The sequence below is a fragment of the Aspergillus puulaauensis genome, chromosome 7, assembly GCF_016861865.1.
Source record: "Aspergillus puulaauensis MK2 DNA, chromosome 7, nearly complete sequence".
NCBI classification, from domain to species: Eukaryota; Fungi; Ascomycota; class Eurotiomycetes; order Eurotiales; family Aspergillaceae; genus Aspergillus; species Aspergillus puulaauensis.
The window spans coordinates 2098128-2121651 of record NC_054863.1 but is presented as its reverse complement, the minus strand read 5'-3'; the positions used below and the strand labels follow the sequence as shown (position 1 = coordinate 2121651).

Here is a 23524-nt window from a genome sequence, read left to right as displayed (position 1 = left end):
TCACTTCTCAGTCTCACGCCCACGGTCCCCTCGACCCAGCGAATCTCAACCCACAGCCAAGGCCTTCCACCTGCAAGGCTGCGCATCGGGTCTGCAGTTGTTTGCCCAAAGACAGCATGGCGCCAGGTTCACTTCCACTTGCAACTGCTTCTACTGCTGCTCCACATTCTGGCCCCCACGACAAGTCGGCCTTGGCTGACCTCGAGAACTTCTCAGATCCTTGCTCGGGTCTGCATCCTGGCTTGGACTTGGACTCGGTGTGGGGAGACTGTCGCGCACTACGGAGTCTCCACAGGGAAAGGCCAGAAGATCATGACGCCACTCCTGATCCTGGCGAGTCCCGTGGCCGTAAGAGCAATAATACAACCTCGGCGTCGCAGTCGCAGTCGCAGTCGCATCCACAGGAACAAGGAATAGTCCACAGAACTAGGTTAAGCCCAGGTCCAGATCCAGGAACCACAACCACCCCAACAGAAAACCAAACAATGAACCTCAAAGAAAAAGAAAAAGAGATCGGAACAAGTACTACTACAACAAAAGAACCCACCGCAACCACAACCACAACCGCACCCTCGGCCTCCACCAAAACCCAAAATCAAAACCAAAATCCAAATGCACCTGCGCCGACGTATCTGAAACTAACAAAGAAAATCCACCAACACCCCACCCTGACCCCCCTCCGCAAATCACTCTACGTACTGCTCCTCTCCGTGCCTCCAGGCCAATGGACCACGTACGCCGCGCTGGCTCGACACCTAGGATCTAGCGCTAGGGCCGTCGGCACCGCGATGCGCTTGAACCCCTTTGCGCCGGACGTGCCGTGTCACCGGGTCTTGAGCGTTGATGGCGGGCTGGGTGGGTATATGGGGACGAGCCCGGCAAAAGGTAAGGACAAGGGGGCAGGGTCCAAGGGGAAGGGGAATTTGGAGAGGAAGAGAGCTATGCTTGAGGGTGAGGGGGTGAGGTTTGATGAGAGGGGGCGGGCGATGGGGAGGGTTTTTGTTGATTTTACTTCGTAAACATTTGGTCATTATCTACCTTACGAAAAGCGGGCATTGATTTGATAATATTCGTGTTTGTTGTATTGTATCGTTGAAGAACAAATTGCAGATTGCAGTGCATGCAAATCAGATGCCAGGTATCTCCAACGCCGACCGTCTATAGTGTATAACATGACATGTCAAAAGAAGAAAAGAAAAGGAAAGAAAAGAAAAGAACCAGAGATAGAAATGAAGAAATGAAGTAAAGCGAACAATAAACTAGAAGATAGTCTCGCGAGTCTCATCGTCTCATAACGCCGTGGAGTCCATGTCCAACAAGTCAAGTCCCATGCCGCATTAGTCGTCAACCATGAGAAAATGAAAATGAAAAAATAAGATCAGAAGATCAAAAGAAGTGGTATGGTATAAAACAGAGCGGGGTCTCAAGAAGAAGCCAAGAAGTCAAAGTATAGGCACACAGTAGTAGTATAGTAAATCATGGCGAAGCGCATCTCTAGGCGACCTTCAGACGCTTTGCTGCGCGGCGCTTGGGAACGTCCAGGTGGTGGTACGAGCGCAAGTGCTCAACCAGGTGGTCGCGGCGCGGGAAGCCATTGCCGTCCTTGCGCGAGCAGTCTGAGACAGGGCAGTTCTGGAAGACCGGGTAGTGGACGGTTGTCTGGTGTCGCTTCAGGTCGGCTGGGCGGGTGAAGCTCTTGCCGCAGTCGTCGCAGGCATATGGTTTGGCGGGCCTAATGTAGTACAGTTAGACTTGGCTTCTCTTTTCTTTTCGAACTGGAACGTACCTGGAGATGGGCTCTTGGGAGATGTCAATAGGGGAGAACATGGATTGCTCAACTGGCATTGACGTTGGTGAGAACCCCGATGTTGCGCTCATGGGGAACGAGGTGGGCGTGTCCATCAAAGGTAGAGGCTCAGGCGTGTGTGTGAACGCTGGATTGAATGTCGGAGACATGTACTCGAAGAAGTGGCCGCTGTCCAGCGACGAGGGCTCGAACGCTGGCTGGCTAAGAGGGTAGTCGATAACGCTGCCCGGGCCCGTGCTGGTGCCACCGCTCATGAAGTACATATCCGGATAATTCAGGCTATCATCACTCAAGCCAGAGTAGGATGAGTTGGCAGAGTCGAAGGAGTAAGAGGAATATGAGGAGGACGAGGGCTCCATTGGAGGGCAGGGAATAGGCTGGGACTGCGAAGGTCAGTACTGTGTAGCATAAGCAAGCGAAGGGAGGCGTACCATTGTTTGTTGAAAGGGCATCTTTATTCTTTCGTCCACGATGACCTGACAGGAAGGAAGCTACGTTGTGTTGAATCTGGGGAATGGAAGCATGGGGGGTGGGCAAGTTGGGGAGATGAAGCAGGTGACCGGGTGCAGGGAGGGCTTTTATAATGGGATTTAGGAGGGCTTGGGTGAATCGAGGACTCGTGGAAGTCAACCAAACGGTTTCGCACATGCATTAGCCCCAGCGACTAGGTCCGCCGTCAGGTTAGCGATACGAACACATCCTGGCCGGTTATCAGGTGAGCAAGTGGCCGGCTCAGGCAAAAGATGGCCATGCATGCCGACTCCGCGCAGATACTGGACAAAAGAGCCCACACAGCCACCCCAGTCGAGCCGTGCGATTGGCACAGGGCGGACGAGGGATCCCTGCTAGTGTCTTTGTGCAGGCTAGCGTCAGCGCTAGAAAAAGGATCGAAGCCTTGGAACCTTCTGCCAGCCTTCTAGCGTGGTTCTGCACCAATGGCAGCGGCTGCAACAGCCCAGTGGCAGCCCACACGGGCCGATGACTTGGAAGGAGAATCCGGACTGGCTGTTTGGTGTTTGGTGACTGGGCCCGTAGCAGTTGCATTGTTGTACCTCCAGGGTTGACGTCGTCATAGCGATCCCCCACACTGTCCACTGCACAGGCTGTGTAAGTCGGGAAGCCAGAAAGAAGAAACTCAGAACCCAGGAACTCAGGAACTCAGGATGCTCGAGGGAGCCCAGGGGTGGGTAGGACCAGGAATGAGGCATGCGGCTCGAGTTGTCGCCAATCAGCCTCGCCTTGCCAGATTCCCGAGTACCGACTCTCGCGAGTCGCGCTTCAAGGTTTCCAAGTCTGTATCCATGAGGGCGCTGCGCCGCTGAAGCCTGAGAGTGAACGTGCGGGATCGTCATTCGCTGCAGGCACTTGGACCTTGGGTCTTTTCAATTTTGCCCTTTTGTCGGAGGGCCCCGATGGACCAAAGTACGCACTACGCAAGTAATACAATTATACGAGTCATTCGAGCATCTTCACACTCCTCTGATTCTGAAGCGCCGGGCCCTGCGCTCAGTCGGCACGATTTCCGCGGCGGGGCGTTGAGGATCCGCACGGGGAGCGCCAGCCTTGTAAGTTGAATCGTCATAATTATTGATGATGAAATGCGGAATGATGGAGGGAGGAACCGGGATGAAACTTGACTGCGTGGTTCATCGGCGATTCGGCAGGTATGGAGGGTGTGGGCGTGCGCAGACGAGCGGTCTGGAGACTGGAGGAGGCTGACAAGGCAGACTCTCGCGGAGAAAATACCTCAGGCACCGCTCGTCTCTTGTTAGTCGCTATCATGATCACCTTCCTAGTTCTCTGATCTGGCTCAAGCGATCCTTCTTGCTCATCGCGCTAAAGGAAAATCCCTCACCAAACTTCGATGAGGCAACAATACAGCGTCGACAAATGTGATGATCCAACTAGTGTAGCTTCACCAGCGTTCGAGATGGATGCTCTCGACTGCTCTCTGCTATTTTTACCCAAGTTATTCTTGTCTACCACGCGCGATTTCTTTTGTTCTCTTTATTCTCTGTTCTATTATTTCCCGAATTTTTTAATTTTACTTTTTTTTCTCTTCGAGTATTTGATTATTATTCCACTTTACCCGATTTTATTATTTTTTATAATTATTATTTTTCTTGTCTTTGTCCTCGCCGATCAGGGCCCTTCAGGGCCTTCACCCTTCACAGCCACCATCAATGCCTCCTCGATTCCGGCTTGCTTATTACATTCTGCACGAGGCCCGTGTTGCTTCGCTGTGTCTGTGTAACAGTTTACAAGAACCCCCCTTGTCACTCTACATCGGAAGCCTAAAGTACTTTGCATGCGTCCGCATTCGTCCTTCTGTCCTCTTGGAAAATGGGTATGTTTCTATTTCAATTGGTTAACCAAGCAGCAGCTCAAGACATGGCTGCATGTCCATCAGCCGCCACTAAAGAACAGCGTTGAACTCCCTGTCCCGCAGACCCATTCATAACACCTGTTCCTGGACCCATCGAGATACATACAGTAGTAAAAGAAAGAAGGGGGAAAAAAAAGAAAAAGAACAGAAAACCGTCAGCTTCCGTCTCACTTGCAGCGAAGGCAGTATCAGACCCTTTTCTCCCGTCGACCAAGAATCAGGATGGAAAGGTTTCCCTTTCGATGTCTGCTTCTGACTAGACAGGTGACCCCGATCAAACCCAATCGCCATCCGAAGGACGGAAAATAAATGCAGGGGGTGGGAGTACAAGGTTAAGACTACAACTCGTCCTCCAGGTACTTGTAGACAAACTTGAAATCTGCCTTGCGTCGGTTCATCCTGCAGCCTACGTTAGAAAAAGAAATGGGAAAAATAAAAGAAGAAGAAAAGGCTTAGGTAGCCAAACGCAAACAGGTAGATCGAAAACTTACCAAGTACTCTCATAGTCGAAGAAGCGATATGTACCTTGTTCGAACTCCTCGGTTATCGTCTTGGGTTCTTCATGTCGCTGGAACCATGTCTGGTACTGCTTGTGGAATCTCCAGCTCTGGTTCTTCAATGCCTTTGCCGACAAGTACTGTTGGTAGGAACCCTGGCGATAATAGAACAAATAAAACAGGGTGTCCGTGTCGATCCGCCCTGTTTCATAGAGACGAGGGTCGTCCAAGATGGCAAGTGGCTCTTGCGGGTAGTAGAGAGGCGTGTTGTACGGGTTCTGGGGCTTGTAGTGACGCGGCTTTTCCGAGTCCCCAGGTTCGGGGCAATTGGCTGCTGATGCCGTGAGAAGGCGCTGCACCGAAGGTGGCTGACTTGAGGGATTGGCCGATGCGCGACTTTTGGTAACTTCAAACGAATGGATTAAATCTTGCAGACCAGGGGGCAGGTGGTAGATAGACTCTTCTCTATCTTCCCATTGCTGATTCTCTTTACCGAACTGCTCTCCGTTGGCAGCGGCTCGTGGTTTCGTGGCGGCGGTTTCTGCCTTGTCCATCGCAGGCGTCGTCGGTACCGTATTTGACGCACTGACGGCAGCTGGAACCTTGGGACTGAAAGCAGGCGTCCGCGAACGGCCCTCCTCTGCAACTATCGCTGCTGTAGGTGTAGCCTTTGACACAGGCTGTGCTAGTGACACAACAGGTGAGGCGGTAGAGGAAGCTTTTGAGGCGGGCACTGCAGCTGGGAAGGCGGGACTAGCACCTGGGGGAGGCGGCAGCGGGGCGATTCCCACGCCATTTTTATCGCTTGCAGCAGCAGCTGCTGCTGCAGACGCATACTTGAGCGTTTCACCGGGCAGACGCGTGGGAGGAGGTGCAGGTTTCATGCCAGATGTCGAGCTGCTGGAGCTGGACGGATGCAGGGCTGCCAGAACTGGAAGCGGGGACTTCATCTGGGCAGAGGGTCTGCGATTGCTCGTTGCAGTGACTTCGGGTTTGGCCTTGGGTTTGGGTTCAATCTCCTCATCCTGCATTGACTGAGCATCTTGCGACGATACGTTGTCACCCGCTCCGAATGGTGCTTCGGCGTCGTCGCCTATATTCAGATCGTCGTACAGCGTCTCATCCTCCCCAGAGTAGTCAATGTTGTTACCATCCTCCACGTAGTATTTGATGCTCTCTTTGAGATCCGCCACCGGGGCCGTTTCGATATTGCCGTTCTGGAGTGATCGTAGCAATAATTCCAGCTTATTTACGTGCCATTTGTGACGTTCGATGAAATGTGCAAGGTCTGCCAGGCGGTTGTTTTTGGCAACGTCCTTTTTGTTTTTCTTCATCGACATTTGAAGCGACTCTTCTTCTGCCTCCATTGCCTCTATTTTCTGTTGCAACTCATCAACCATGTTGGACAGAAAATCGCAGGTCTCGACCTTTTCTTTGTCTTTCGGATCGAGTCGTGACGCCGCAGATAGGCCTTCTTTGGAATATGCTTTCGTCTTCATCTCCTTTTCGACAGCCTTGAATTGTTCCATGCACTACAGTATGCTCCATCAGTATTCATATGCAAAAAAAAACCAGCCCTGCAGGTCCTGTGGGTCTCACTGTCTCAATGGCCCTTCGCTGCTCAAGCAGCGGCCCTTTATCCTTGACCTCATTGCCGGATGCCCATGACTTGATCTGATCACGATATCGTTGAAGCTTCTTGATCTCTCGTTTCAGGTTCTCCTCGAGCTTGTCACGTTGTGTGGGATTGTTAGCGACACGGATCTTCTCGTAGATGCCTTCGAACGTCTGGATACCCTCCGCGACTTTCTTGAAGGTCTTGTCGATCTCCTGCTGCGTCTTGCGGGACGTCATCGCTGCTGTCTGCTGCGCATGCGAACCGCGGTGCCAAGAGACGAAATTCCGCTGCTATCGCTCGAAGGGAGGTCGGGGATCGTCTCAGAAACGGACGGGTTGAAGGCGGAGTCCGAGGAAAGGAAAATCTGTGTTGCCCGGCAACTTTGCACAGCGAAAGTGTCTGTTGTGACAGTAATAAAAAGCCTCCACTGGCCTGTGAATGTCTATTACTCTTTCCGGTCGGCCACGAAGCTGGGGATGTCGCCAAGAGTAGAAGGCGGTCACTTCTGGGAAATACTGCCCACAGCCTTGTCCAGCTGAGCTTTGCGCGGGGAAGTCTCTCAGACCGTTCGCTGCTATTCCATTGACCTGTTTTTATTTATTGCCTAACCTGGCTTCATATTGCCTACTTTTATTGAACTGGATTGTCTGTGGAATTGTATTTTTTATTCAGGGTTGGTGGCTCTCGCTGTACAGGGATTCGCTGCCTCCGCCCATGACCGCCGGCTAATGTATGTAATCTCTATAACAGCAGCAAACGGCAAGACTATTTGGCCAGCATTATGAAAGGTGAGCAAACGACATTGTATTACACTGTACGGTATTAATACCTTTACAGCTGTTATCCAACGAGTCAAATCCGCCTCCGTCACCGTCGATGGCCAGCTTATCTCCAAGATTGGACGGGGACTCCTTGTGCTCGCGGGAGTTGGCCGGGAAGACACAGAAAAAGACATAGACACAATGGTCAACCGGATACTGAAGGCGAAGCTATTTCCGGCCGAGACAGACAAACAGGCAAGTGAGTTGCGTTGGATTCTGAACTAGGCTAACCAGGCCGGTCAACAGTGGAAAAGGAATATCCAGGATATTGACGGCGAAGTACTTTGTGGTATGTCTACCGGCTCTTTTCTTCATAGCGCCAACTAAAATCTCCAGTATCTCAATTTACCCTTTTTGGCCAATTGAAGAAAGGCAAACAACCTGATTTCCACGAAGCTGCCAATGCGGAGACTGCACGCAAGCTATACGACTACTTCTATAAGCGTCTCGGCGAGAACTACAATCCCGAACGGATTAAGAACGGTGTCTTCCAGGCGATGATGGATGTCGAGCTTATCAATGATGGGCCGGTGGGTGTAGACTACCGCAGTGAGGATGGGGCGGTTAGCTCTCACTTCTCCAGTGGATTCTCAAATCTTAATAAGGGCAAAGCTGACTGTATTTTCTCCCTAGGTTACGATTGAGGTCGACACACAATTACCGAAGAGAGAAAAGGGCGCTGATGATAAAGACTCGGATTCAAAGAAGACAGGAAGCGTGGAGTTCAAGCTGCCCGCAGAGCTTTTAGAGTAGGCGCACAGAGTACCGACGGACTCAGGCCATTATGATACCCTTATGACTGTACATATAGACAGCGTGCATTTATAGACCCATGTCCGGAGCCAGGCACAGGAGGCTAATAATAATCAAATAAGTCAACAATGATCCACTGCATCTCAGCGATCATTTTAGCTTGATTTAATTAGAAACACCCGCTAGCTGATGGACAAATAATAAAAGAAAATAATAATAGCACTGAGCCCCTCATCTTCGGTAGCTATCCCCCCTGTTTGGGATTAACGATTGGAATTCACAGCTTGCAGAAGTTGGGGTTTGGCGCGGCTGCGCGAGTCATGGAAAGCGATGGAAGTCTTTCTGAAGCATCGGAGCTGGCCATCTCCAGCCCACTTTGGCCTCTCGTTCCCCCCTCCAGGCTCTTATAACTTCCCTCTCTCCTCACCCCTTCGGCCGCCTATCATTCGCCCCTACTACCGTCTTCTCCGTTTATATCTGCGTTTTTACAATATCCTGTTCTATCTCCACAACCATGGCTGAATCCCAGCGTACGTCTTCCAGACTTCCCCGCTTTGCGCTCCAACAAATTCCAGTCAGTTAACAGAGCTCAACCTCAGGTCGTCCTCGCGTCTTTTTTGACATCCAAATCGGCGAGCAGAAAGCCGGTCGTGTTGCTCTTGAATTGGTAGGTCTTGCGTCTGAGCTGACTCACACGACTGTCTTTGCTAATTACCCCGCTTCATAGTTCAGTGATGGTACTGTCCATGGCCCGTATAGCGGCTTTTCGTTCCCTTTCTGACCAGGTTCTAGTCGTCCCCAAGACCGCAGATAACTTCCGAGCGCTTTGCACTGGCGAGAAGGGAGAAGGCAACCAGGGCAAGCCCCTACATTTCAAGGGTATGGGAAGTTTCTACACCGACAGCTATTCAGAAACCTAACTAGTGTCTCCCGCTAGGTTCGATCTTCCACCGAGTTATCAAGCAATTCATGATCCAGGGTGGTGATTTCACTGCGTTCAACGGCACTGGCGGCGAGTCGATCTATGGCGAAAAGTTCCCCGACGAGAATTTCGAGCTGAAGCATGACCGTCCCTTCCTGCTTTCTATGGCTAACTCTGGCCCTGGCACAAACGGAAGCCAGTTCTTCATTACCACCGTTCCTACTCCTCACTTAGACGGCAAACACGTGGTTTTCGGTGAAGTGCTCAACGGCAAGAGCGTGGTCCGCAAGATCGAGAATTTGCCAACTCAGGCCGACAAGCCTCAATCTGATGTAACCATCGCAGACTGTGGTGAACTTACCGGCGACGAATATGAAAATGCGGACAAGCAAGCTCCCGATGCTACCGGTGACCCATACGAGGACTTCCCCGATGACCACCAGGGAGAGGAACTGAGTGCTCCAGTGTGCTTCAAGATCGCCTCGGAGCTGAAGAATTTCGGAAACACTGCTTTTAAGAGCGGCGACATCAACTTGGGTCTCGAGAAGTACCAAAAGGGTCTCCGCTATCTCAATGAATTCCCGGAGCCGGAGGAGGGAGATCCCAAGGAACTCGAGGCCCAGATCAAGTCTCTGCGTTTCACGCTCCACTCGAATTCTTCTCTCCTCGCAAACAAATTGGGCCAGTTCAAGAATGCGAAGACCTGGGCTACGTACGCCTTGGAGGTTGCCGGTGCTGCTAACGCAAAGGATGCGGACAAAGCGAAGGTCTACTATCGCCGCGCGGTCGCTCATACCGGACTCAAGGAAGAAGACGATGCTCTAAAGGACCTGGAAGAGGCTTCTAGCCTGGCTCCTACCGACGCCGCGATTTCGGCCGAGACAACTAGAGTCAAGAAGGCCATCAAAGCTAGAGAGGATCAGGAGAAGGCCACTGCTCGGAAGTTCTTCTCATAGACAGAATTGCTGTGGTTATGATTCATGAATCTTTCTCATTCCCCACACCCTCCCGCACTGGTTATTTGCATAGAAAGTGATGATGTTCTCGGTTCCGAAAATGGGCCCTGCAGTTCTGCTTTCTCCCGTATTTGGACTCATGTGGGTTCCAAGCCTTTTACGAAACTTAGTTTGATAGCATGGAGAAATAGGCGCACAGTATTATTTCTTATACCGTTCGTTACATAGAGATATGTATCCGAGGTTGTAAGCAATACAAGAATATCTCCTTGCAAACGGTAGCACTAAACCAGACTATACCAGTGGATTCTCTAGAGTTAAGTATAATCTCGCAGTGCGAACCTTGCTAGCATAGTGAATTGCTATAAGGCTATAGAGCAAATAGCCACTGCATCGTTGGTGTCGGGCCTCAGTGTACCTCGCCTGCTCAAGGGCGGATCAAATCCAGATCTGGGGAAGAAGTTCCCTTTATCTTCTGCTACGAGGCATGGCCACTCAGCAGTGGTTAAGATCTTGCTAGAGCACCATGCCTATATTGGTGCCACAGATAGTGACGGTAACCCTTGCGTTTCCTGGGCATTTGAAGAAGGCCAAGAGGCAATTGCAGGGCACAACGTCGGTCCAGAGGTCGGATCGCACTATCCATTTCATCGTGTGGGTATGAATGATCAGTCAAGATCTTACTAGAATCTAGAGCAGACCCCAATTTCCTGACGACCATGGTGCAACGCCTCTGCTCAGAGCAGCAGAGTCCGGTCACAATACCATTATCCAACTTTTACTGCATCACGGAGCCGACGTTGACGCTGTGGACAAATCCAATCGAACTGCCTTATTTGTTGCCGCTCCCAATGGGTACTGTATAGCTACTCGCGCTTTGCTAATGCATGGGAGCAAGGCCGTACACAGGGCGACATCTGCGGGCCGAAGTCCCTTCGCTGTCGCCAATGATCACCATCCATTTCATATTTTACCAGTATTTTCACCCGAATTGGCCGCATCGAATGAGATGAGATCATCAACAGGGGATAGATGCGCATCACGTAATACAGACACATCAAGTGAAACAGAGTCAGTGGGTGATAGTGAAGCTGATGCAGTTGCTGCTGATAATGCTCACTATCTTTGTAACGGATGTGATTTCTGGGTGACTGAGCTAGATGATCGTTACCGCTGTGGCATATGCAAGGAGGCGCTTGACTTTATCCTCCTCTGTCCGGAATGCATTGCAACTGGGATATACTGTCACGACAAGCTGTACAAGCTTGAAAAGGGAAAATTTGTACATGGGGAGTGGAAGGATCACAAACAGTTAGGCCATGGTAGCACCATATTAGGGCAATGGAAAATGTGGGAATGGGAATGGGATATAAATTATGAGGCATTGGTCGTATAGAGACTGAAAGTACACTAGTCCAGAAGAGGAATAGCCTTGGATCCCGGGCCAGACTGTGATTCGACTTTCGAGCCTGAGGAACTCAACATCCACATCTATCAACCACAATTTAAGCCGTGCACGATTACCATGATGTGATAGCTGTATTTTATCCCAGCGTCTAGCTTAATGCCATCCTCAAGAGTAGGTCTTCTTCAGTCGTGAATGAACTGAAGCTCATTTACTATTAGACACCATTACGGGCGACTCCGCGCAGCAATGCGCGTTCCCAGTTTGCCGCAACCCCACGTTTTCTGTTCTCGCAGAGACCAGTAGCTCAGCAAAAGCGGGCTCCGGACAGGGAGGATATTCTTCCAGAAGATGATGCGGGCCCACCTCAAAAACCACATAGGGCTCTAACTCCAGCGCGTGATCCACGGTCACGCCGAAAGGAAGTGATTGAAGATTCCGGCAGCGACTTGGATCTAGAAGGGGACTCCCACCAAAAGACTGACAATGGAGTCGAGCTCGGAGGCACCCCAGTTAGTCCGCTCCCGGACATGATCGAGGTAGATGCAGAGATTGAGGCTCTTTTTGGTCCCACGAGCAATCACCCGAAACGACGCCGTATCTCTGATTTAACAATGTCCGCCACTCAAAGGAGAAAGCCACATGATACCATCGAGACTTCTTCTCCGGAGCGATCTCCATTAGCAACGGACCCTCCTTCACCATCTCTGCCCTTTCGTGCGACTCCTCGGAAGACACCGCGGCCTCCGGCAACACCTACAACCGGCAAACCGTCTGCCCGGGGCCACCCACGTTTCCTCATCTCTTCTTCATCTCAGGCACCACCAAAGCCAAAATTCGCGTTGCCTCGCTCCCCATCCCCAGAACCAGCAGATAATTCAAATGCTATTCCAACCCCATTCTCTCCATCATCTCGTACACTCGGCCGCCGTGGCCGGCAACGTTCGTCCGGCCCCAGCTATCTTCCTGGCGGTATGGCAGCAGAAGTGCGCAGCTGGGTCCTAGAGATGGGAACAAAGCGGGAACAGCAGATACAAGCTACCCTTGGCCGCCGCAACGAGGCAGACTCGTACCCGATTAATTCCAACAGGTATTCACTGATGCTTCGCATAAGCAACGTCCATCAATCCACTCTTAGCAGTTGTGGTCCACTCGCATTCCTACAGGGTCAAGATATGGCGCCTCCCGAAGATTCTGATCCAGCAAACGATGTTACAAAAAATGTCTTACTTATGGGACCCCCTCGTCTGCACCCAGGTGAGATGCGGACCTCCTTCCGTGTACCTAGCCTTCAAGCGGGAGATGTAGTAGGTGTCCTTAGGGGACTAGTCTGGGAAATAGGAGCGGAGAGTGATGCGAGACTTATACTCGACCATGAACAGATCCTACACCATGAGAGTGAACGTTCTCCGGGATTGGGGAGGTGGCTTGTTGGTATGGAATGGGAGGTTATATCGCCTACATAGGTATACCTCCTTTCATCTTTTCATTATTGACTCGAGCGTTTACAAGCGAACCCGAATTATATGATACCCTGACGAACAACCTTTTTAGCCTGATTTTCTTTCTGTCTCCCCAAAAGAAATATATACTTCGTGGCAAGTCTATCGATAAATATATGTACAATGCAACCCCATTTTTAAAAAAAGCCCAAAATCACATCCAACCCGTACGCCTAGCTCTAAACCCCAAATAAAAGAAAACAGGTATACAGTGGTAGAGTGGAATCACAGCGCACCCTCATCAGCCTCCACAACCTTCAACGCATCAACAGCAACCTTCACACCCCATTTCACCATGACCTGCTCCTTCTCCGAAGCAACAATATCCGTCTTCACAACAACCTTTTTCAAGAAGAATATACACCCCTTAACAATCTGCGGTGTATCGCGGGTCCGCATGAAGATCTCCACGAGAGGCCTTTCATCGAGAGCTGGCTCTTCTTCGTCCTTGGACTTTGACTTCGATTTGGACTTCTTCTTCTTCTTCTGTTTCTGTGATTGTTGGATGATGCTGATCATGAGGAGCTCGACGAATGTCTTTGTCTTTGGTTGCAGGTATGCAAAGTTAAGTGTTTTCAGGATTCCAAGGGTGAGTGCATTATCTGCGATAAGAGAGGCGTACATCTTTGCAAGGTTGACAATCGCTTTCATGGATAGCGGATTCTCCTCGTCTTCACCGTGCAGGCCAGCTTCGTCTTCATCATCTTCGTCAAGGTCCCCCGTTTCGCCCATGCGCTTGAAGATGTTCCATAATGTGAACATAAACGAGACTTTGATGCGGCGGCCTAGTTCCCCACAGAGTCGGCGTGCGATTAGCGTGTAGTACGGGTTATGGGCGTCTTCTTCCATGGCGCAGTGTGTGAGGACACGCGGTATTTCGAACTCCTGCGCCCGTTTGAGGCGGAGTTTGAGGAGGCGCACGTGTGCGTCTTGGTAGTCTGTTGCGGACATGATAGCGACGAAGATGGAGCGGCGGACATCAGTGTTCATGCGGTGTGCTTTGGCGATGGAGCCGAAGTCTGGTTCATCGTCGCTGTCATCTTCCATCGCGGCGCCGGCTTGGTTGCTTAGCGGTACGCCAGAGAGTTCCTGCCGGGCGGACTCGAGAGGGTCTTCTCTCCAGCTGGCGCCGACGAGCCACCATTTGCCCTTTTTGGAAGAGTTGTGGATGTCGTTTCGGGAGATGCTGAGAGGCTCTGAGGCACGGATGACGCGCGAGTTGTTGAGGGAGCCGAGGATTTTGCGCATCTTGGTAATATGTTCTGAGGCGACGGTCGAGTTGGCTCCAGATTTGAGGCGGTTGTTTTTCAGGTCTGTGATTGTGTCGATCATGAATTTTGTTCGGACGGAGAGGGAGGCCTCGCCGGCTTTTGCAACGGCTGGCTGGATGAGGAGGACGATGTCCTTGAGTGATGACGGGTCGTCTTGTCGAAGTTGAGGGCCGGAGTCTGATTCAGTAGTCAGTTATTTAAGTCATGTTAATGGTTTATAAAAGGCGAACATACTTCGGATGACCTTGAGGAGGAGCTCTGTGCTATCCTCGTTGATATCTTGCAGAAACAACCGGATATAATCAAAGACCAAAGTACTTCCGACAACGTGGAAGTTGTAGAGCTGTGATAGAAGGGCAATCAAGTTGATCGTCTCTTTCCCTTCAAACTTGGCCCTTTCGTCTCCACCGGCATCGAATGTTTCCACAATCTTTTGAACAAGCTCTGCTCCGAAATCCATGCCCATGATCTTGTATATGGCTGCGATGAAGCCCGCATGCAGGATGATGAAGGTATCACTAAGCGCAGATCTCTCACATATGAGTTGGAAGAGTAGAGAAATCAGTGTAGACGTTACGTTTTGGCGAGGGTATTCGCGATAAAGCTTCTCGAATTCCGCCAGTATGGAAACGAGGTTCGCCTCGGACAGCTTGTTTAGCTGACCTTGCGCTTGTCTTCTCAGTCTCGTTAGGGACTCAGACTCGGAATTCGATGCTGCTCGTAGTGACGGCGGAATATATTTCGCCGGTTGACTCTCTGTCGTGACAGGCGCGACGTAGGGGTTTTCTCGCTTCTTTGGCACGGTCTCCTCTTCTTCGCTTTCTTCATCTTCCTCCAATAGATCCATGTCCTCGTCCTCGTCATCTTCATCATCGAAGTCTTCTAATTCCTCGTCACTCATTTGGTCACTATGAGACTCTTCAGGCTCGTCAACAGACAGGCCCTGCGCCTTTTTTCGCTTATTCTGTAACCAATCGTCTGCCTCTCGTTTACGTTTTCGGCCCTCGTCCGCAGATCCTTCGTCCAGGTCGCCCAGCAAAGCGTCCAATCCGTCATCCGCGAAAGCTTTGGGGAGCTTGCCCTTTTTCAATCCAAGCTTTTTCTCAAGCGCAGCTATCTCCGCATCGTCTTGCTCCAATTTGTCCTGCATGGCTTTGGATGCCTTCTTGCGTGGAGCGTCCGCTGCCTTCTCCTCTCGATCACTAGCATCGTCTCCAGATTCTAGATCTCGCACTACCTTGGTTTTCTTCGAAGTCGAGCTGGGGTTTTCCTTCTTCTGCTTCGCAGCCTTCAATTTTGCCATGACATATCCCTTCTCCTCATCAGATCCGCGTTCGAAACCAGCCCCGTCATCAAAATCATCGAAGTCATCATCATCATCGTCATAACCCCGGCCACCAGCATTCCTCTTCGAGCCCGGTCCTCGCCCTTTCCCCACCCGCTCGTCTCGCCGACGATCCTTCCGAGAAGCTTGGTCGTTCCGCTTATTCTTCTGCTCGCCGAAACGGTCTCGGATCCCGAGCTCCTGTCGGAGACCTCGAGGTAAAGAGGTCGTATTATGCCTAGGACGAGGCATTTTTTGGGGATTATCTGAGTTGGTTGATCTCTAGAAAAAAGAGCGGAGCTATAAAAAAATATCAAAATATGGCCAAACTTTGATGGCGGAGCGGAAGGCGGTGAGTCTGAGACTCGGAGATTATTCCCCCACAATTGCATCGTGGACAACTTGAGACTACAACAAGTGCTGGCAAACAATTGCATCTCAATAAGCAAAGATAATACTCCAAGAAAAAATGCCGACTCCAGTTGGACATGAGGAGGTATGTTTCTTTCGTGCCACAATATCCGCCTATGCGATGATGTGATACTAATAATCTCGTCACCAGTTCTTCAACTCCCTCACAACCCTCCTCACAAATACGTCCCAAAAGACTAAGGGCTCCGTCTACCTAACCCAGACACCGCTGTTGAGCTCTACGTCCTCAGACACCGACAAACAAAACCAACCGTCAATCCTGATCCGCGCGTCAGACGGGAACACAAACTCCAAAAATCCAAAGACGCACCCCGAGGTCAAAGACAAGAAGGACAGCAAAGTGAAGATCTCGACAGTCGTTCAACCAAGCGAGCTTGAGACGTTCTATGCACGATATGCGGAGGTTTGTAAGGCAGGGATGACAGGGCTGAAAAAGCGAGACCGGAAGTTGAAGAAGGCGAAAGCCAAGGGGGGTGCGGGGAAGGTTGTGAAGCCTTAATTTTGTTCTTTTACCACAGGGAATCCGTAAGAACTGCATTCATGGCGTTTGGGAACTGTCTCTTTCCTTTTTGCTTTTTTTTCTTTCTTCCATTTGTGTGGTATACCAGGCTGTTAGCATCTGATACACCGAGCTGGTTATGGTCTTGTAGGTAGATTAAGCATGGTATATATTTGATATTATAGACCGCTTTCGTCTAAAATTACGTTCATTAAACTAAAGACCCTCATCGATTACAGCCCCGATCAAAAAGATCGTAAAGGTTTATATCATATGGTCATTAATATCGGGACTATTGATATGCTAAAATACATGTGAACTTGTCTAGAAATACAAGTAAGAAGAGAAGCGCACTATGCAGGGTATACAAAAACAGAAATTCAAAGAAGATGATCGTGTCGAGGCGTTATCATGGAAGCGAAAAGCAAGGAAGGAATGATGACGTCGGTCAGAGGGCGAAGAAAAATAGTCAAATGCTGGCTATGATTCGAAGTCTAGCCCGAATCCGAACCGATGTGACTCTGATCTGAAACCGACGGCTTTCTTGAGAACTCCGGTGCAAGTGGAAGATCGTAATCATCCACGGCCTCATTTGAATAAGAGGCCTGACGTTCGAGTTTTCGATGAAAGTTTCCGACAGGGGAGTCAATCCCCGGGCCTATAACAATTCGTGCGGCAATATGGATCAAGACGATGAGTAGTTGAATAGGTGGTACTAAAACCAGTGTGGCTGTCTTCTGAATTAAGGAGGCAGCATCGTGTTTCTCTGGATTGGCGAGGATTAGTGTAGATGTCGGGGGCATTGGTGATATTTCCCGCTCGCGCGACGCTTTTGAGCGGCGGCGGAATTCAATGCTCATGGTAGTAAGGTTCGGGTTGGAATCATTAGACTTTGCGCTGCTATTGCTGGAGAATGATCCCGGTGTCCGGGGTAATATAAAGTTCTGTTCTGGGCTTAAGCTTTGTACAGGAGTGAACATCTGGTCTGTGCTTTCCTCTCTATTGAACGGCGGTTTCAGGGTATCTTGACTTTCGAGCTCCTCTCTATTCGACGGTTCCTGCACTTCTTGGAGTTTTTCTTGCGCCAACTGTCTGTCGTCCGGTGATGTAGGAGACAGTGGTGTCAAATAGGGTTCTGGCGCAAGATCCATTGAGTGAAACGAGTCAACACTTGACGAAAGTGGCAATTCCGGTCCATCCTGAGGCTCAGGCGTGTCTTCAAACTTTCCCAGCAAGGTCTGGAAGCTTTGCTGCACCTCACTCACTGATCGCCTTGGCATAGTCGATGCGGGTATACTGATGGGCTCTGGTAATTGCTCGTGATCATCCGGGATTGTCTCCAGTTTCGTACTACTACCTCTCGGGGTGAAACCGCTGCCGTCGGTGGCGGTCTCGTCTGTATCCTCGCCTGCACTAAATGAATCTGGCGTGGCGATTCCTTTTGAATCAAGGGGCTCCCGGCAGTACGTCGGCTGTATAGGAGCACTTTCTCTTCGTCCTTTGGGGCGCCATGCTTTCTTGCGTCGGGGAACTTTCGCCTCCTCGGGAATTTCAACCGTGAACCCACGTTTGAAGGGGCATGGTGTGACTTCGTAGCGAAGAATTTTTGGTAAAGCCTGCTTCATCTGAATAACAAGCTCTTTGTCATCCTCGGTTTCGTTCGGCAACTCGATCCGGTAGTATGTGAGGGGGCGGATGCGCAAGACAAACGTGGATTCTCTGTCCACGCACCAACACTGAGAGTTCTTTAGGATCGCGTGGACCACGCTGCCACATTTCAGGAACACAGTCGATCCATATACCTTCTCCAACCTCAGTGGCGCAAACGCGACCGTTCGCTCTGTCGGGGATCGCCACGGCAGGGTCTCGATGGTATCGACGGGGTAGTCAAAGTCAGAAGGCGCAGTACTAGAGGGAATCGGCACTATAGATCTAGGGGAAAAGTGAACGACTTTTGCCGATGGGTGATAAAAGATATCATTCTCGGATGGTTTGAACGAGTCGGATCTGCGTTGGGTGGATTGGTTCAGGTTGGTGGGAAGGGTGAACGACCGTCGGGGAGGTGGCGCTTTAAAGGTGTCGGACATGATCGCTCATGGGGTATCAAAAAAAAACCAAAGATTACATTGGTGTGGGAAATGATGAGGGACTGAGGAGAGAGGAGAGAAGAATGGAGGGAAAGATGCTCCGCTCAGCTGGGGGGTAACAATGTTGTGGCTATGGCAAGGAAGGAAAAGCCATTCTCAGTCGAGCTCTGGACAGCATCACGGGTCAAGGGTCAAAGAGAGGCAAACGATGCCAGCAGCAGCACTAGTGAAAGATAATGATAATCGTCATAGCGATCTAGTACAAACCAAGCCCCCTTAGTGCCGCATATTGAATGCAGTCTATCTGCAGTTGATTCTGCCTCTGGGGTCGATTTGAGTGGGGCATTGCAGCCTTTAAATTCAGGTGTCGTGAAATCATGTAAGCGCTCCAGGCCTGGCAGGCTGTCACGAATCTTTCTCTAACAAACCACTTGCTTCAGCCTCTTTTATTCTTTTATCTATTACTAAAGCTAAATTGTCTGCTGATCACTTACAATTTAGCCTCGACTCTCGAAATGTCGAATTTTGAACCGAATGCAGTTATTCGCGGCTTCCAGCTGACCGTGGTTGGCAGTAAGTCACCCAGCCCACTTGATGAGATGAAACAACACTGACCTTGCAAGCTGTTCGTGCTTTGATAAATCCAAGGCTGTTCAAATATGATCATTTTCGACAGGCAGCCCTTGCCATAGGAATTGGGATCATCATCCAACTTATCGTCCAGATCCCGGTATGCTTCATTATGATACGCAGCAGCGGCGAGTCACTAATATGTACCTTTCAGATCGTCGCAGTCAGGTTGCTCATCTGGACCAGCTCATGGGTTGTTAATCTAGAGGATGTCACCTGGGACGATAATCTTCTCAGCGGCCTTGACTTCCTGAACAAGTCCGTCTTGCAGGTCCCATTCTTACTCATGACGTTACTGAGATACATCACTCCCACTCTTGATGAGATGTAAGCACTCTAGAATCAGAGAAGCAGTTATCACGGGTGCACTGACTGGTTTAGCTTCATGGAATCCTTAAATTGGGTTGATACTACTTACGTGCAAAAACATAAGACCGACGACCCCAAGACTCTGCGCGCCATGTACTATCCAAATCTAGTCCAATATTCGGCCAAAGCCGACAAGAGCCAATCCAAGCCGATTCTTGAAGCACTTCTAGCGTTCGCCAAAAGATACGGACGCAAGGTTGGCATGCTTTTAGGAATCTACCTCGCCTCTCTCATACCTGTCGTGGGCCGCTTCGTGATGCCCGCAGCCTCGTTCTATACCTTCCGCAATGCGGTTGGAACCACGCCTGCTGCCGTCATTTTTGGGTCCGGAATCATCCTTCCCAAGCACTACCTCGTCACTTTCCTGCACAGTTATTTTGCTTCTCGCAGCTTGATGCGAGAATTGGTATGTGTCCAAGCATTCGTCGCTGAACGCCCGACTAACTCCACGATAGCTCGAGCCATACTTCACCCGTGTTCGATTCACCTCTGAACAAAAGCGCCGCTGGTTCAAAGATCGCGAAGGGGTTCTCTTTGGTTTCGCATTTGCGTTCACATTTGTCCTGAAAATCCCCATCATCGGAGTCCTCATGTATGGCGTAGCGGAGGCTTCCACCGCGTACCTTGTCACCAAAATCACCGACCCGCCACCCAGTCCCGCTCAAAGCGAAGGCTTCGCAGAAACCCAGGTTACGTGGAAGAATAAGCACGACTTCCTAGAGTTGTCTCTTGATAAGCTTGATAAGCTGAACGTGGCCGCTCATGAGCAGGAGACACCAAAGCCCGAAACCCCCGGGCGGAAGTTCGCCTAGACTGGTGTACTGCTCCAGAAAGCATGTTCAGGCCAATTTCTCTATTCACCTGCCTTTTCTGATAAGGCTCTTGATAAGAGACGATAGCATAATAAAAATATATGATTGGTACGAATATGAGGGGAAGGCGTATTTGGGTGAGGGGCAAGGAGGGGCAAGTGGTATCTACCATACTTATACCTCCCAGACGTCCCAACCCGCATTTCCTACAATTCTCCGTCAATGTTCATCAATAGTAAACCAACATGGGTGTCAAAGGCATCCGAAACGCTCTCAAAGTAGACCTAAACAAACCTGCTCGGGAACAAAAGGGTCTTCACGTAAGTTTTGGTCATACAACGTCACATCTAAACTCGGCTGATTGGTGCAGAACCGATGGCATCCGGATGGTATGCTTCTCTTGCAATTTATTGAACAAATCTCACAAACCAAGTCCCTAGCTACGGAGCGATCGCAAACAATGAAGTCGTCAAGATCGAATGTCTGGACTGGACCGGAGGACAGATAAAGAACGACGACTCTGCCGATGACATCAAGAATGTCGACTTAACACAGATCCACTACCTCTCAGGCCCGTTTGACATCGAGACGGCTGAGCCTGGGGATGTCCTCCTCGTTGAAATTCAGGACGTCCAACCCTTTGAGGACCAACCGTGGGGGTTCACGGGTGTCTTTACCCCAGAGAACGGTGGAGGTTTTCTCGACGAGATTTACCCAAAGGCGTGCGTTTTCTTTCCTAGGTACAAACTACAGTTCTCAGCTAACGTACCCAGTGCCAAAGCCATTTGGGACTTTGAGGGCATCTTCTGCTCCTCCAGGCACATCCCTCATGTGCGCTTCGCGGGCCTCATCCACCCTGGTATTTTAGGTTGCGCTCCATCGGATGAAGTCCTGGCTGAATGGAACCGGCGCGAGGGTGAACTGATCGCAGCCAATTCCACTAGTCGTGACGTTGCAAAGCCCCCAGAACCACGTAACATCCACGCTGGCAGCGCAGATGAGGCACTAAAGGCGAAGATTGGGCACGAGGGGGCGCGGACTATTCCGGTATAATTCTTTCTTCGGGTCTATCTCATTACCTCCATTCTCACCAATATAAAACTGTATAGGGCCGCCCCGAGCACGGAGGCAACTGTGACATCAAGAATCTCTCGCGGGGCTCCAAAGTATACCTCCCTGTTCATGTTCCCGGCGCCAAATTCTCTGTCGGTGATCTTCACTTCTCACAGGGCGATGGGGAGATATCCTTCTGCGGAGCAATTGAGATGGCCGGCGTGATTACCCTCAAATTTACCGTAATCAAGGACGGCATAGCTAAGATGGCAATGAAGTCACCCATATTCCATCCTGGCCCGGTCGAACCGCAATTTGGGCCCGGTAGATACCTTACTTTTGAAGGCTTCTCGGTCGATGAGAAGGGCAAGCAGCACTATCTCGATGCGACGATTGCTTATCGTCAAACCTGTCTTAGGGTTATCGAATACCTGCGTCGGTATGGGTACAACGATTATCAGATATATCTGCTACTCAGCTGTGCGCCGGTGCAGGGCCATATCGCCGGCCTAGTGGATATTCCCAATGCCTGCACAACACTGGGCGTGCCCATGGATATCTTTGATTTCGATATCCGGCCCGAGGTAGAGGTGGTCAAGCAAGATATGGGAAGCTGTGCTTTTACTTCTGCTTAAGATCCCGACCAATAACTGCAGCATCAATCAGGTAGTTCTAATCGTTGATTCATGTTCATTCTATGCAATGTTATGTATACATTTAATCATATCCACATCATGCCAACTTGTTCACACGCGTAGACCTAACTCAATCAGTCTATACAGCTCTTTTCCTGTACCAGAGAGACAGGAGGGACAAGAACCTACGCAAGTCCGAAGTACTCCGCAAACCTTTCGTCCGCCTCCTTCACACAATCAAACCCATAAATCTCCTTCTGCACATCTGCATCTGCCCATTTGTCCGGCACGGGGCCCTTCCCAGCCTTCAGGGCCGCAAACTGCTTATCGCGCTGCTCCTTCGCTGCTCCATCACCAAGATGCAACGCCCGCCCACTAGCAGCTGCCAACTCGACAAGCGCATATGCTCGGTCCTTCCTCACCTTCTCGTAAGCCTTCAATGCTTTGTGGATACTTTCCGGGTCCGTAGCAGGTAACTTTGAAAGCACCACTGCAAGAACAGCTCCATCCTCAATGGCCTGGGCCGCGCCCTGAGCCAGATGCGGCAGAGTCGGGTGGCAGGCGTCACCAACCAGGGCCGTCGACTGATGAACCCACGTAGGCAATGGCTCATGGGTGCGCAATTTCCACTCGCAAACCTCGCCCTCAGGAACATAATTCAGCATACGCTGCACAAGCGGGCAGAAATCTGCAAAGACACCGAGCATGGCACTCTTCGACCCCTTCGTCGTGTAGGTAGCGTTCGTTGCCGCCGCAAAATTGCTGTCCGGCTGCGTCGTGCTCAGGTTGTAGATGGTATTATTGGAGACCGGGTACGCGATGATATGGCGCTTTTCGCCGATCCAACGTGTGACCTTCGTGCTGTTGATTAGGGCAAGCAGTTCTGGGTCTTCACGGATTTGGTCTTTGTTGATCATGATTCGGTATGCTGCTTGTTGCGTGTCCTTTACGTCAGAGGTGATGTTTAGATCGCTGATCATGGCAACGCGGACAAGTGATTTGATTCCGTCTGCGCCGAGGAGGACGTCTGCGGTGCTGGTGTAGGGCTGTTTAGAGGTGTCGCGCGGCGTCACTGTAAATGTAGGCTTGGGACCGAATGACTGGATTTCAGAGACGGAAGTCGCGAAGTGGAAGGTAATCTTGTCTGAGTGTTTTAGGCAGCCCTGATAGAGCCCGTTTGCGAGGGAGTACCGATGGCCGACCATGTGCTTGTATCCGTATGTGGATTCGATATAATGGAGGTCAACATGGGCGAGCTCGGTGTCGGATGCGCCGACTTTGTCAATTGTTAGCCAGCGCATTCTGCGTACGAGAATAAGATAAGCGACAAACCTCGCACACTCGTCTCCTCGATATTCACGGCCTCGGCCTCAATTCCCTTCCATACACCCAGGTGATCCAGAACCCGAGCCATGTTAGGCGCGAGCTGGATACCCGCGCCGACGAATCCAAGGTCTGATGCGGTCTCATAGACATCGATATTCTTAAATCCCTTATTAGCGAGCGCGAGCGCAGACGTGAGGCCGCCCATTCCTGTAGTAATTCTTTAGTGTTTCCTTCATCTCGGCCAGTTAAGTGGATGCGAGGCAGAAAACGCACCAGCGCCCAGAATGGCTATTTTCAGATCTTGTTGTGCCATTTTGTTCGTTTTTTGGTTATTTATTGTGAATAACCCCGGATTGACTGATTCTCCAAAGTCCCAGTTGAAGGGTGAGGAGCAGATGCGTAACGAATATATTGGAGTG

The 23524-nt window shown here is 50.6% G+C and overlaps 12 protein-coding genes across 12 annotated transcripts; 7 read left to right on the top strand and 5 right to left on the bottom strand.

Annotated features, from left to right (window-relative positions):
- Positions 1–116: 116 nt before the first annotated feature.
- MGT1 (MGMT family protein) lies at positions 117–1019 on the top strand (the record flags this gene model as incomplete). The annotated part of the gene is made up of 1 exon (XM_041695703.1): positions 117–1019. One exon carries the CDS (start codon positions 117–119, stop codon positions 1017–1019), a length of 903 nt encoding a protein of 300 aa, XP_041561406.1.
- Positions 1020–1494: 475 nt separating this feature from the next.
- APUU_70789S (C2H2-type zinc finger protein) lies at positions 1495–2259 on the bottom strand (the record flags this gene model as incomplete). Its single annotated transcript, XM_041695701.1, has 3 exons — positions 1495–1732; positions 1787–2190; positions 2239–2259. The coding sequence occupies 3 exons, from the start codon at positions 2257–2259 to the stop codon at positions 1495–1497; spliced, it is 663 nt and encodes a 220-aa protein (XP_041561405.1).
- Positions 2260–4531: 2272 nt separating this feature from the next.
- On the bottom strand, positions 4532–6544 carry NOT5 (CNOT2/3/5 family protein; the record flags this gene model as incomplete). Its single annotated transcript, XM_041695700.1, has 3 exons — positions 4532–4592; positions 4685–6222; positions 6290–6544. 3 exons carry the CDS (start codon positions 6542–6544, stop codon positions 4532–4534), a joined length of 1854 nt encoding a protein of 617 aa, XP_041561404.1.
- Positions 6545–7089: 545 nt separating this feature from the next.
- DTD1 (D-aminoacyl-tRNA deacylase) lies at positions 7090–7882 on the top strand (the record flags this gene model as incomplete). The annotated part of the gene is made up of 5 exons (XM_041695699.1): positions 7090–7096; positions 7146–7324; positions 7376–7418; positions 7466–7659; positions 7763–7882. The coding sequence occupies 5 exons, from the start codon at positions 7090–7092 to the stop codon at positions 7880–7882; spliced, it is 543 nt and encodes a 180-aa protein (XP_041561403.1).
- A 514-nt stretch (positions 7883–8396) lies between these two features.
- CPR6 (peptidyl-prolyl cis-trans isomerase cpr6) lies at positions 8397–9760 on the top strand (the record flags this gene model as incomplete). Its single annotated transcript, XM_041695698.1, has 5 exons — positions 8397–8412; positions 8482–8549; positions 8610–8619; positions 8675–8761; positions 8820–9760. 5 exons carry the CDS (start codon positions 8397–8399, stop codon positions 9758–9760), a joined length of 1122 nt encoding a protein of 373 aa, XP_041561402.1.
- Positions 9761–11324: 1564 nt separating this feature from the next.
- APUU_70785A (uncharacterized protein) lies at positions 11325–12631 on the top strand (the record flags this gene model as incomplete). Its single annotated transcript, XM_041695697.1, has 2 exons — positions 11325–11339; positions 11387–12631. The coding sequence occupies 2 exons, from the start codon at positions 11325–11327 to the stop codon at positions 12629–12631; spliced, it is 1260 nt and encodes a 419-aa protein (XP_041561401.1).
- A 261-nt stretch (positions 12632–12892) lies between these two features.
- SGD1 (MIF4G domain-containing protein) lies at positions 12893–15514 on the bottom strand (the record flags this gene model as incomplete). The annotated part of the gene is made up of 2 exons (XM_041695696.1): positions 12893–14115; positions 14173–15514. The coding sequence occupies 2 exons, from the start codon at positions 15512–15514 to the stop codon at positions 12893–12895; spliced, it is 2565 nt and encodes an 854-aa protein (XP_041561400.1).
- Positions 15515–15731: 217 nt separating this feature from the next.
- APUU_70783A (signal recognition particle 14 kDa protein) lies at positions 15732–16193 on the top strand (the record flags this gene model as incomplete). Its single annotated transcript, XM_041695695.1, has 2 exons — positions 15732–15758; positions 15825–16193. 2 exons carry the CDS (start codon positions 15732–15734, stop codon positions 16191–16193), a joined length of 396 nt encoding a protein of 131 aa, XP_041561399.1.
- Positions 16194–16687: 494 nt separating this feature from the next.
- On the bottom strand, positions 16688–18280 carry APUU_70782S (uncharacterized protein; the record flags this gene model as incomplete). Its single annotated transcript, XM_041695694.1, has 1 exon — positions 16688–18280. One exon carries the CDS (start codon positions 18278–18280, stop codon positions 16688–16690), a length of 1593 nt encoding a protein of 530 aa, XP_041561398.1.
- A 515-nt stretch (positions 18281–18795) lies between these two features.
- Positions 18796–20091, top strand: usgS (transmembrane protein UsgS; the record flags this gene model as incomplete). Its single annotated transcript, XM_041695693.1, has 5 exons — positions 18796–18853; positions 18904–19010; positions 19065–19237; positions 19292–19685; positions 19735–20091. The coding sequence occupies 5 exons, from the start codon at positions 18796–18798 to the stop codon at positions 20089–20091; spliced, it is 1089 nt and encodes a 362-aa protein (XP_041561397.1).
- Positions 20092–20336: 245 nt separating this feature from the next.
- Positions 20337–21779, top strand: APUU_70780A (acetamidase/formamidase family protein; the record flags this gene model as incomplete). Its single annotated transcript, XM_041695692.1, has 5 exons — positions 20337–20411; positions 20462–20480; positions 20525–20813; positions 20865–21138; positions 21201–21779. The coding sequence occupies 5 exons, from the start codon at positions 20337–20339 to the stop codon at positions 21777–21779; spliced, it is 1236 nt and encodes a 411-aa protein (XP_041561396.1).
- Positions 21780–21964: 185 nt separating this feature from the next.
- Positions 21965–23418, bottom strand: APUU_70779S (putative monooxygenase; the record flags this gene model as incomplete). Its single annotated transcript, XM_041695690.1, has 3 exons — positions 21965–23055; positions 23112–23312; positions 23379–23418. The coding sequence occupies 3 exons, from the start codon at positions 23416–23418 to the stop codon at positions 21965–21967; spliced, it is 1332 nt and encodes a 443-aa protein (XP_041561395.1).
- Positions 23419–23524: the final 106 nt, after the last annotated feature.